Consider the following 13,957-nt stretch of genomic DNA (forward strand, 5'->3'; position numbering starts at 1 on the left):
CGGCCAACTGGTTGACCGGCCAACTGTCCAGTAGCTATGATGTGCACTGACCACCAGGGGGCAGATGCTCAATGCAGGAGCAGAAACCACAGGTATGGAAACATGGAACAGACTGATGAATAGCAGAGGGAAGGGGGCAGGGAAGAGACTAACCAAAGATCTTATATGCATACTAGAGGCCCGGTACATGGATAGGGTGGGGTCCCTCAGCCTGGTCTGTGCCCTCTTGCAATTCGGGACCCCTTTGGGGATGTCAGACTGCTGGTTTCAGCCTGATCCCCGCAGGCCAGGCTGAGAGACTCCACCGTTGCATGAATACATGTACTGGACCTCTAGTTGGTTAATAGAATTATATAGATTTCAGGTGTACATTTCTATACTACATCATCTATATATTATATTGTGTGTTCACCACCCAAATTCAGGTCTCCTTCCATCACCATTTATCTTCCCTTTACCTTCTTCTACCTCCCCCCTTTCTTCTGCTAATAAGCATACTGTTGTCTCTGTCTATGAATTGTGGGTTTTTGTTTTTTTTGCTTAATCCCTTCAATTTTTTTCACCCAGCCCCCTAACATGCTTCCCCTCTAACAGCTGTCAGTCTGTTTTCTGTATCTCTGAGTGTGCTTGTATTCTGTTCATTACGTCAACATATATGTGAAATAATATGATATTTGTCTTTCTATAACTGGCTTATTTCACTTTGCATAATAATCACAAGTTTCATCCATGCTGTTGCAAAAGGTAATATTTTTTTATTTTATATGGCCAAGAAGTTTTCCTTTATATAAATGTTCCATGGCTTCCTTTCTCTTTCTATTGAATTTATTAGAGTGACACTAGTTAATAAAATTATACTGGTTTCAGATGCACAATTCCACAACATCTGTACACTCTATTGTGTGTTCACCAACACAAGTCTCCTTCCATCACAATTTATCACTCTTATATCCTCTTCCATTTCCCCCCATGCAGCCTGCCCCCTAGCAATCACCATACTATTGTCAGTGTATACTAGGTTTTCTTTTTTGCTGAAATAAGCAAATCAGAGAAAAATTTGTACCACAGCCTTTTTATCCACTCCATTTTTAATTTTTTAAAGAAACTCCATACTGTTTTTCACAGTGGTTGCACCAATCTGCATTCCCACTAATGGTGCACAAGGGTTCCTTTTCTCCACATCCTTGCCAACATTTCTTTGTTGATTCATTCAGGATAGCCATTCTGGTAGGTGTGAAGTGATATCTCATTATGGTTTTCATTTGCATTTCTCTGATGATTAGTGACATTTAGCGCATTTTCATATTTCTATAAGTTATTTACATCTTCTCTTTTCAGAGTGTCTAAGCAGGTCTTGTTCCCATTTTTTTTTAAAAATATATTTTATTGATTTTTTACAGAGAAGAAGGGAGAGGGATAGAGAGCCAGAAACATCGATGAGAGAGATCGATCAGCTGCCTCCTGCACGCCCCCCAGTGGGGATGTGCCCGCAACCAAGGTACATGCCCTTGACCGGAATCGAACCCGGGACCCCTGAGTCCGCAGGCCGACGCTCTATCCACTGAGCCAAACCGGTTCGGCATTGTTCCCATTTTTTAATTGGATTTTTTTTTGTTTTTTGGTGTTGAATTATATAAGTTCTTTAGACATTTTGGGTATTAACCCCTTATCAATATATAATTGGTGAATATGTTCTCTCATTCAGTGGGTTGTCTTTTCATTTTGCTGATGGTTTCCTTTGCTGTGCAAAAACCTTTTATTGGATATAATCCCATCGTTTATTTCCCCCCCACCTCCCTTGTGGAGATATATCAGAAAATACAGTGCTACAAGAAATCTCTGAGACTTTACTGTCTATGTTTTCTTCTAAAATTTTTATGGTTTTGATTTTTGAGTCATGTGATACTTATCTTTCTCTGACTGGCTTATTTCTCTTAGCATAATACTCTCCAGGTCCATCCATGCTGTTGCAAATGGTAAGAGTTCTTTCTTTTTTACAGCTGTGTAGTATTCCATTGTGTAGATGTACCACATTTTTTTAATCCACTCATCTGCTGATGGGCACTTAAGCTGTTTCCAAATCTTAGCTATATGAGGATATATTGGCAATGGGGGAAAGCAATGTGCAAAAGTACACTTATAGCATGCTACTTTCTATGTAAAAATGAAGGGGAAATAAAATATACATGTGTCTTCCCATTTGAGCAAAAAGAAACACAGGCAGAATTAACCAGAAACTAATAAGATTGTTTACCTACAAGAGGTGTTGCAGAAAAGATAGGCGATGAGTAGAATTATTTGTATTGTTTGACCATGCTGTCTTTTCTCACTAAAAATAAATAGGAGAGGTGGTAAACAAAACAAAGAATCCTAACTATATTTCACATTAACACCATAATTAGATTAAAGGGGAAAATAAAGTAAGTAACCTAAGTAATTCTTGAAGCCAGAATTATGTCTATATATTCTCAAGAACAGGCATATAGATCAATGGATCAGAACAGAGAACTCAGAAATTGAATTGACCCATGCCATTACCCTCAATTAATATTTGATAGAGGAGGCAAGAGCATACAATGGAGTCAAGAGAGTCTCTTCAACAAATGGTGGGGAAACTGGACAGGTACATGCAAAAAAAATGAAACTATACCACCAACTTTCATCATAGACAAGAATAAATTCAAAATGAATACAAGAATTAAATGTCAGCCATGAAACCATAAAAAATCTTATAAGAAAATATAGGCAGCAAAATCTCAGACATCTCTCATAGCAATATGTTTACTGATACATCTCCTAGGACAAAGGAAACTAAGGAGCCAACAAACAAATGGGACTACATGAAAATAACAAGCTTCTGCACAGCAAAAGAAACCATCAACTAAATAAAAAGGAAGCTCACTACATGGAAGAACATATTTGCCAATGATACATCTGATAAGGGATTAATTTCTAAAATATATAAGGAACTCATAAAACTTAACAAAAGGAAGACAAACAATCCAATCAAAAAATGGGCAAAGGACATAAATGGACATTTCTCCAAAGTGGCCAAGAGACATATGAAAAAATGATATTAATAAATTAATATGAATGAAAAATAAGAGTAAGATCCTTCTCATAGGAGAATACAACTAATAAACATAAAAGAAATGATAGAATTAGAAAAATCACCATTTGGCCACCACATTTCCAATAATTTTGTCATATAAGAATCATCAATGGCCGAAACCAGTTTGGCTCAGTGGATAGAGCGTCGGCCTGCGGACTGAAAGGTCCCGGGTTCGATTCCGGTCAGGTGCATGTACCTGGGTTGCGGGCACATCCCCAGTGGGAGATGTGCAGGAGGCGGCTGATCAATGTTTCTCTCTCATTGATGTTTATAACTCTCTATCTCTCTCCCTTCCTCTCTGTGGAATATCAATAAAGTATATTTTTAAAAAAAAGAATCATCAATGAATGTTAAATGTAGTCAATGCAATTTTAAGAAACATATATGTTTATATTATTTCAGAATATGTATCCAAATGAAACCTATTAATAACCAGGTTAAAATAGTAACTTTAAAAAATGATAACTTTACAGTAAAAAACCTGGCACACACCACCTTAGCCAACTGACAAGGGTAAAACACTAGTAATTGGAAAAATTAATACCATATAACTTCTAATAATATGCTATACGGTATATTTGCTGAAAATCTTAGCTTGAAATATACATACATATAAACATATGGTGAACATAACAAAACGTTAACCATTGGGAATCTGCTTGAAGACTTCCAAATTCTTGATATCATTTTTACAACTTTCTATATCTTTAAAATAACTTCAAAATAAAAATTGGAAAACTCCATTCTCCAGATGGAACAATGCCCAAGAAGAAAGGTGGCCAGGGCATAACTGGAATCAGGGACACTGTCCCCTAGGACTCCAGTCCCTGTGGCTCTTGGACACTCAGCTCCCCAAAGGGCAGTCAGAAATTAGCCACAAGCTTGGGGACTTGGTTGCAGTCTCTCATTAGTAGTTAAGTGCTATCTTTGGACTCATTTCTCTGGAGCTGGTTAAGGAAAAGGAAAGTCTGTAGAAGTGCCAAGGTAACAGATATTGCCTCTGTGTGTCTGGATACTAGGTCTCCTGAAGAAAACCTGAGGAGATGGGCGACGGTCTGGAGCAGAAGGTGTCTGAACTCACCAATGACAAACCTAGGTGAGAGGAGCTGGAAATCTGCCCTTGGTGATGGATCTGCCTGTGCTAGTGGGTTCATGTGTGAGACTTGGTGTCCATGACTGTGTGTGTCAGTTTGTGTGTCTGTCTGAATATACTATGTACACTTGTGTATGTGCTGTTTGATAGTTGTGTGTGTGCGTGCAGTATGTATCTGACTCTTTTCCTGAGTCAGACTTAACCTGGGCCCTGTTTTAGTGCGTGTAGATCTAGTCACCAGCCTCCTGGCGTGTGATTAGGGACTAGTGATTCATGTCTGTGATAGTAAACACTGGCATCACAGCTGAGCATCGGGAGTGAGACTGCGGTCTCTGCTGCTGGACAGGAAGATGCCCTACCTCACCGGGAACCAAGGTCAGCTCAGAGAGGGCTCAGACCTCTGCTCAGCAGTGTGTGCTGGTGCACATGCTAGTTCTGTCTGTGGATGACATGTGTGAGAGCAAAAAGGTTTTTCCTTGGGTTTTCTCTTACCATGTGTATGTGACCACGTGCATGGGGTGTTGGTGGTAGTTTAATGATGGTGCCTGTGACAGAATACGCTTAACTGCCCCATGCTGACTGCCCTCCCCAGGAAGGGGATGGGACAGAATGGGGGAAGCATACCTCTCATTAATAGGAGGGTGTGCGCTGCTTAATGCAGTGAGTGTGGCTGGGTGGGCACATGTATTGTTGGTGTGTGTTTCCTGTGGTATTTTTGAATTGTTTGTGCTTTTGTGTGTTTTTGGTGATGTATGTGAATAGTGCATGAGCTATGTATATGTGGGGATGAAGTCTTTGCCAGGTGTATCATGAGCCAGGTGTGTTGATGTGCATTGAGAATGTTTGTGGGTGAGTGGTCCATCACTGAGTGGTGTGTATGTCTCGATTTGTGTGTTTATTATGACTTGTATGTATGTCTATGCATGTTTATGAGCTGAGCCCCATATTGGCTATCCTTCCCTTAGGATGGGAACATGATCACAGTTCATTGGAATTTTCAAATCGGCAGTGTGTGTGTGTGTGTGTGTGTGTGTGTGTGTGATTTGAATGTGTGTCTGGGGCTTCCAACTTGCCCCTATGACCTCAAATATTTCCTGCAGAGACCTTCTCCTGGGGCCCCATTGGCTGAGCTAAACAATCTCCAAAGAACCCCGGTGTCTGAAATGGATCTGCTGTGCTTCTCACATACCTGAGTGTGACTGTGTCACTCAGAGGTTGGTAACACTTTCACTTAATGTCCAGGCAAAGAATCATTAGGTGTCATGCTGTGTGAAGTCAGAGTGCGGGACCAGCACCCATTGGTGTGGTGAACCTTGAGAAAGTCACTTAACTCACTGGCCTCTGTTTTCAATCTACAAAGTGAAAGAAAGACATAACAATTGCCTCATAAAACGCAGGTCCTCAACTAACATGTATTTGTGAGCAAATTATAATGAATGTAAGGGTGTTTTGTTAATTGAAAAACAGACCATTATAAATGAAGGGAACTCTCTAGGTAGGGATCTAAGAAAATGTGAAGTATTGTCAACCCTAAATTAGCAAAGAGTGTTCCCAATGAAGAGGGAAGTTTCATGGGGAGTGGGTAAGAGCACAGGTTCTCATCATGCAGACATATTAGACTAAACTTCACAAAGTAGTCAATATTTGATCATTTTCCTCCTTTTCATTTATTCCTAAAGTGGACATACAATATATTAGGTTCAGGTGTGTACAGCATGGTGATTTACCAATTATATACCCATCACCACAATAAGTCTTGTATCAGTCAAGTCACCATACAAAGTTATTACAATACTACTAACTCCATTAAAGAATATTTGGTACTTTTTGACCTACAAAAATGGTGTAAAACTTGTATCCCTTATATTTCCATTTCCTAACAGAATTCCTCGTGCAGCTGTAAAGATTTTTAATCTGGGAATGTAAAGCTGATGTTAGATTTACTTAGGAAACTTGATAAAGCCTTTAACCTCATGTTCAGCACAGTGTTTATGCCACCACAATGCTCAGTATTATTATAAAAAATAGTTTGTGGACTATTTTGGAGATTTTCTGGCATCTAGTGGTTTCAATGGCCACCGATTTCTAGCTTTTCCCTGTGTTTACAGCTGAGGTTCAATGGGATAATGCTCCACAAATGCCCATTCAGCACTTTAAAGCAGAAAGAACAGACAATTTTCAGGGGCTCGCCTTCCAGTTCTGCCAGGGTGAATTATTATGGTTCGCTGTGGCTTGGTGTAGAAATTATCCCTCCATGCTCATCAAGACCTAACTCATAGAAGTGGGGAAGTTGCTTCTCTTGTTCACTGCTGCATCTCAGGCCTTAATGGAGGTCCCGACACCGACTCCATGTTCAATAAATCCTGGTGAATGACACAGTGAACACACTCTTGCTTCTTTGTAATGAGGTCTTGTTGACTAATTGGGGTTCCAATGCTTGCCTAGAGCCAGACTGGAAGAGAAGAAAGATGCATATATCCACAAGTGTGAGAAATTAATATGAAAGTTTTACAAAATGAATGGTTTGCCCAGAAAAATGATGGTATGAGATGTGGTGGTTCTGATCTTCCTTTCTAGGTTCCTGAGAATCCCCACACCTTCTTCATCCCCAGCAGACAGAAGAGCAGCATGAGGCCTGAGAACCAGAGCAGCGTGTCCCAGTTCCTCCTCCTGGGGCTCCCCATCCCGCCAGGGCAGCAGGGCGTATTCTTCACCCTCTTCCTGGGCATGTACCTGACCACGGTGCTGGGCAACCTGCTCATCATCCTGCTCATCAGGCTGGACTCTCGCCTGCACACGCCCATGTACTTCTTCCTCAGCCACTTGGCCTTCTCTGACATTTCTCTCTCCTCTGTCACTGTCCCTAAGATGCTCATGGACATTCAGACTCGGCAACAATCCATCCCCTATGTGGGGTGCATTTCTCAGTTGTATTTCTTCATACTTTTTGCTAGTGTTGACAATTTCCTTTTGGCTGTGATGGCATATGACAGGTATGTGGCCATCTGTCACCCTCTGCGCTATACCACCATCATGAGGAATGGGCTGTGCGTATTCCTGGTGGCTGGGTCTTATATGGCTGCCTGTGTCCATGGACTTTTTCATACCCTCCTCTTGGTCCGCCTGTCCTTCGGTGCCCACAATATCATCACCCACTTCTTCTGTGATCTCACTGTGCTGCTGAAGCTGAGCTGCTCTGACATCTCACTCAATGAGCTGGTCCTATTCACCGAGGGAGGAATGATTTTCTTCCTGCTTTTATGTGTTATTTTAGGCTCATATATCTGTATAGGAACCATCATCCTGAGGGTGCCCTCCACTACGAGACTCTTTAAAGCCTTTTCCACCTGTGGCTCTCATCTCTCTGTGGTGTTTTTATACTATGGGACAGCTACAGGTGTTTACTTTTTATCCTCATCATGGGGTTTCAAAGACATAATTGCTTCAGTCATGTATACAGTAGTTACCCCCATGCTGAACCCCTTCATCTACAGCCTGAGGAACAGAGATATAAAACAGGCCTTAGAGATGTGTGTCAATAGGGTTAAGCTCTTTAACTGGTAATCAGAAGGCCTCTGGTTTCAGGCAGGTGCACAGTGAGACAGATATTCTATAATTATTGTTCGGTCAACATCTCCATATAATCTTAGAATATGCATTCTGTTGTTATGTACAAGTGCTGTTCATATTCAACTTGTCAAATTTGCTACTTGGGTTGTTAATAATTCTTTATTCTCTTGTTCATAATCTCTTATAAGACCTATATAAAATTTTTTGTAAAATATGTTACACAAGTATAATTGTGAATTTGTATTTTTATTCTATGTTATTGAGAATTCACTGATTTACCATCATGATCCATTCCTGATGAACTTTTTCTTTGAACTGATTATTGTTTTCTGTCTCACATTGGCTTCAAGCTCATTGTGCTCATCTCTTCCAACTCACATTCAATGTCATCATGTTGGTAGACGTCAATCAGCCATGATAAGAATAATTACACTATGAAAATTAGCATGTGCTCCCAAGCAAGACTTTATAAATGCATTTTTTAAATGAATTTAATAGCACACATCTAGCAATGGGTCTTACCTTAACCCTCCTCTACTTCTGATATTAGTACAGATATATTATAACTAAATCTATAAATATATATACATATACATATACAGGTACAGATAAAGATACAGATAGAGATATAGATACTAGTACATCAGTGGTAGTAAAGATGCCCCTTACTCATTGTTAGTATTTGCATGGTATTATTCCCATCACTTTAAGGTTTGCTATGTCTTTATATCTGTGAGGTGTCCATCACTAACAGTGTCAGGTTGGATTTGCTCTTTTTATGAAACACAACAATTATGATATTTGGGGAGAATTTTATCTATTGATATCATATATAATAAAACCCTAATATGAAAATCGATCGAACAGTGTAACAACCAGCGGAACGAACGGTCACTATGACGCGCACTGACCACCAGGGGCCTGATGCTCAACACAGGAGCTGCCCCCTGGTGGTTAGTGCACTCCCACAGGGCAAGCACCGCTCAGGCAGAAGCCAGCTCATGGCTGGCGAGTGCAGCGGTAGTGGCAGGAGCCTCTCCAACCTCCACTGCAGGCAGGCAGTAAGGAGAGAGGGGACCTGGACTGTGAGAGCCTGGACTGCGAGAGGGATGTCTGACTTCGGGCTTAGGCCCAATCCCTAAGGGGGATCGGGACTATGCCAGTCAGCAGACATCTCCCAAGGGGTCACGGACTGTGAGAGGGTGCAGGCAAGGCTGAGGGATCCCCCACGCCTCAGTGCATGAATTTCACACACCAGGCCTCTAGTATAATATAATTGTAATATATCTAAATTTATATTTTGCATATTACTGATTTTTATGTGATACACCTGCTTCACATTTGTCTCTTATCTTCTTCCCTTTTGATTAATCAAATATATATTTTTATTCCATTCCCCTTATTTACATATTGATCATATATTATTATTATTATTATGTTGTTGTTGTAATTCTTTTATGTGCTATACCAGTATATAGAGATTACCTCTTATCTACTCTTTAATTTTTAATTATAGTTTAGTATACAAAACATAAAATTTATCATGATAGCCATTGGAAGTATACAATTGGGTGGAATTTAGGACACTCAACACTAATATCTCACACTAGGACCAGTAAAGAAAACTCTATAGAACATCAATTAAATTTAGAATTTTGCAACTGGGAAAAAATATAAGAACAGAGATATTTATGAATCGGTATGGATAAATAGGATATATTGTTAAATTTTAAAAAGCAATGTGTAAAAGCATTTATAGCATGCTATATGTCATGTAAAAATGAAGGGGAAGTAAAATATTCATATATATTTAAACATAAAGAAACACAGGAAGTAGTTAAGATCTGGAAACAGCCCAAGTGCCCATCAGTAGATGAGGAATTAAAAAAAAAACCATGGTACATTTACACAATGGAATACTACTTGGCTAAAAAAAAAGGAAAATCTCCGTTTGAAACAGCATGGATGGACCTGGAAATTATTATGCTAAGTTTAGTCAGAGAAAGATGAATACCATATGACGTCACTTATGTGTGTATTCTAAAGGTCAAAATAATGAAAAAACAAAATAGAAACTGAAGCATAGATACATAGAGTAGACTTACAGTGGTCAGAGGGGAGGTGTTAATGAGAGCTGGGCGAAAAAATGGTGAAGGAATAAAGCAAGAAAAAATAAATATCACATATAGACATGGAAGACAGTATGGTGAGTGCCAGAGGAAAAGGGGTTTTGGGAGGAGGTGAAAGTGAACAAAGGGAGGATCAAAGGAGAGGGAAAGAGATATGAGTTTGGGTGGTAAGTGCACAATGCAGTATGCAGGTGTTGTTTTATTTAGCTGTAAACTTGACATCTGTATGGTTTTATTCAACAATGTCAATAAATGACATTGTAATCTAGAGTAGGCCGACAGCTGTCACAGGGGAGGGGTTAGAATTATCTGTGTCCTTTTGACTATGTTGTCTTTTGCCACTAAAAATAAATAGAAGAGGTGGTGAATAAAGCAAAATAGATTAAAACAAGATAAGTGAACCTAATTATAATCCTATTATATACTGTAATTACAATTAAGAAAAAATAAAATAAGTACCCTAGGTAATTCTTGAACCCAGAATTTTGACTCTATACTCTCACAATAAATAAACAAACCTGACAACAAAGTTTTAATCTGTACTTAGTCTGTCACTGACAGTGGTGTGAGTCAAGATTCTGAAACAATTCGCATGTATCCAAGGACTCAGCAAATAAGTAAAAATTTAGGGAAAGGGACTCTCTCTCTCTCTCTCTCTGTCTGGCAAGAGCAGAGGCTGGCAAGAACTCTATGGTGTCAAACTAGAATTAAAGATATCAACTAGAAATCATGGGCTTTAAAATGTATAAATAGATTGCAATTTATAGGTCATATATCAACTTCTATACTGTTTCCATCTCCCATTCTTCCTGTTCCACTCCTGACCCATCCCCTTGTGGTTAAACATAGCTTCTCAGTTTCTAGTTTCTGCTTCTTGTGTTTCTTTTATATATATTTCCCAGTGGCTTCTCTGAGATCATTTAGAATCCTTGTATGCAATAAGCACAAATAAAGTTTCAAAATGAATAATAAATTATTATAACTCAGAGAATAAGGATCTATGAGTCCATAATGACATCTTATATAATTAAAGGGTAATATGTAAATTAAGCCTAACGGCAGAATGACCAATCGCTATGATGAGCAATGACCACCTGGGGTCAGACGCTCAATGCAGGAGCTGCCCCCTGGTGGTCAGTGTGCTTCCACAGGGGGAGCTCCACTTAGCCACAAGCTGAGCTGATGGCTGCAAGAGCATTGGTGGTGGCAGGAGCCTCTCCTGCCTCCTCAGCAGCACTAAGGATGTCTGACTGCAGCTTAGGCCTGCTCCCCTAAGCTGGCAGGTGGACAACCTCGAGGGCTCCCAGGCTGCGAGAGGGTGCAGGGTGGGCTAAGGAACCCCCTTGCCCCCGCCCGAGTGCACTAATTTTTGTAGACCAGGCTTCTAGTAAATGAATAAATAAAAAACTAATGAGTGTGGAAAAAGAGTAATTTTCTTTTTATAAGAGAGTACAAATAAAAAATCTAGAAGAAATTATCCTATATTAAAAAAGGCATAGTATGCAAATTGTCCCCTTGACCAAGCATTTGTACAGGAGTTTGACCAGGAGGTGGGGCAGCTGGAGGAAGGGAGGGAAGCCCTGGCCAGTGGTGGCAGCAGCAAGCAATGGGGAAGGGAGGGAGGCCCCAGCAGCAGCAGGCCACCAGGGGAAGGCAGGGAGGCCCACGCTGGTGGCAGTGGCAGCAAGCAGCTGAGGAAAAGGAGGGAGTACCAGGTCAGCAGCTGACAGCCGCTAGGGACCCTACCAGTGAACGCATTTCATGCACTGGGCCTCTAGTGGAATTATAATATCACAATTTGACAACAACATTTGCAATAATTTTCTACTATAAGAATCACCAATGGATGTCAAATATAGTGAGTTGAAATTTTAGTAAAGGAAATGTTATGTTTGTGTAGTATCAAAATATCTACTCAAATGATGTCTATTAATGACAAAGTTAGGATAGTAACTTAAAAAAAATAGTAACTATCCAGTAGATAACCTGGCAGACACGACATTACCAATTATAGGTTAGGGCAAGTATGTTTAGAGAGATGGAGAGTGTGTTTGGTTTTCACTCTGTGTATGTTACCATGAAAATAATATAATAATAATAAATAATAATATGTGAATAAACTCTGTTTTGCGTGCTCACAACTGGAAACCTACTTTTTTCCAACCCTATATGGCATTTTATAATTTTTCTCTATGCTTAAAATAATTTAAAATGTTAAGTTGAAAAATACTTTGTCCCAGTTGGAATAATGCCCAAGAAGAAATACGTCAGGGCATGACTGGAATCAGGGACACTGTCCCCTAGGTCTCCCGTCCCTTGGGCTCTTGGACACACGGCTCCCCAGTGGGCAGTCAGAAATTAGCCAGAACCTTGTGGACTTGGACTTTGTTGCAGTCTCTCATTAATAATTGTAATCATTGGACTCATTTCTCTAGAGCTGGTTAAGGAAAGGGAAAGTGTGTAGAAGTGTCAAGTCTCCAGATATTTCTTCTGTGTGTCTACATATTAGGTCTCCTGAAGAAAAGCTGAGGAGATGGGCGACAGTCTGGAGCAAAGATGTCTGAACTCACCAATGAGGAGCCCAGGTGAGAGGAGCTGGAAATCTGCACTTGCCAATGGATCTGCCTGTGTGCTAGTGGGTTCATGTCTGAGACTGAGTCCATGAATTTGTGTGTGTGTCCGAATGTATTGTATATGCTTGTGTACCTGGATTTTAATAGCTGCATGTGTAAGTATGTATGTCTATATGAGGTATGTATCTGACTCAAAGTCCTGTTTTCATGCATGTAGAACAAGTTATCACTTCTTGGTGTTTGATGAGAGACTCCTGATTCATGACTGTCATCATAAACACTGGCATCACAGCTGAGCATCGGGAGTTAGACTTGTCTCTGCTTCTGGACAGGAAGACACCCAACTTCACCAGGAACCAAGGTCAGGTCAGAGAGGGCTCACACCTCTGCTCAGCAGCTTGTACTGGTGCACATGGGAGCTGTGCTGTGGGTGACACACTCGTGTGTGAGAGCTGGAAGGGATGTTGTTTGATTTTCTCTGTGTGTATGTGGCCATGTGTATGTGACCAGGTGATTGGATGTTGTTGCTGGTTTAATGACTGCCTGTGACTGAATAGGCTTAACTGCACCAAGCAGACACCCGTCCCTGGAAGGGGATGGTCAGAAGGGTTGAAGCCTGCCTCTCAGTAATAGGAGGGTGTGTGCTACTTGTGGTAGAGAGTGTGTGGCTGGGTGTGCATATGTGCTGTGGTCTGTGTTTCTCATGGGTTTACAAAAATATTTTTTATTGATTTCAGAGAGGAAGGGAGAGGGAGAGAAACATAGAAACATATGTCTCTATGTTTGATGAGACAGAATCATTGATCAGCTGCCTCCTGCACACCCCCCACTAGGAATTGAACCCAAGACCAGGCATGTACCCTGATCAGAATTGAACCCTGTCCTCCTGGTTGATAGGTCGTCATTCAACCACTGAGCAGCCCCAGCCAGGCTCATGTAAGATGCTCTAATAGTCGTCTTGTGTGCTTTTGGTGACGTGTGTATAGCGCTTGAGGTATATATATGCGGTGAGTTGAATGTTACCACATGAGTGCATGAGTCAGGTGTGTTAGTATGTTTGTGGGTGATGGTCCATCATTCTGTATTGTGTATATCTCACTTACTGTGTTACTTATGGTTTGCCTGTGTGTAGACAAGTGTTTTTGAGGTGAACCACATATTGACTATTCTTCCCTGAGGACGGGAATGTGGTCACAGGTGACTGGAATCCTCAGCTCAGCAGTGTGTGTGTGTGTGTGTGTGTGTGTGTGTGTGTGTGTGTTTATGGGTGTCAGAACTCAAGTATGTCCTTACTGGTCCTTTTCCTCTGGCACCATTAGCTGAGAAAGCCACACTCTAAGCAACTCCCGATTTCTTGAAACAAATCTGCTCTCCTTTCCACGTACCAGAGTGTGAGAGCCCCTCAGATTTTGAAACCTTTTCTTTACATTTTTTTTTTTAAATATTTTTCTCTGAATTTTTGGTCATTTTTTAAATTTTC

The 13,957-nt window shown here is 40.5% G+C and overlaps 1 protein-coding gene across 1 annotated transcript; it reads left to right on the top strand.

Moving 5' to 3' along the window:
* The first annotated feature begins 6,833 nt into the window (after positions 1-6,833).
* On the top strand, positions 6,834-7,769 carry LOC139020427 (olfactory receptor 1J4-like). Its single transcript, XM_070430067.1, has one exon. The coding sequence runs from the start codon at positions 6,834-6,836 to the stop codon at positions 7,767-7,769; it is 936 nt and encodes a 311-aa protein (XP_070286168.1).
* Positions 7,770-13,957: the final 6,188 nt, after the last annotated feature.

This window comes from Myotis yumanensis, unplaced genomic scaffold (assembly GCF_028538775.1).
Source record: "Myotis yumanensis isolate MYYU_CA2020_CCGP unplaced genomic scaffold, mMyoYum1.0.hap1 SCAF_12, whole genome shotgun sequence".
Lineage (NCBI taxonomy): Eukaryota > Metazoa > Chordata > Mammalia > Chiroptera > Vespertilionidae > Myotis > Myotis yumanensis.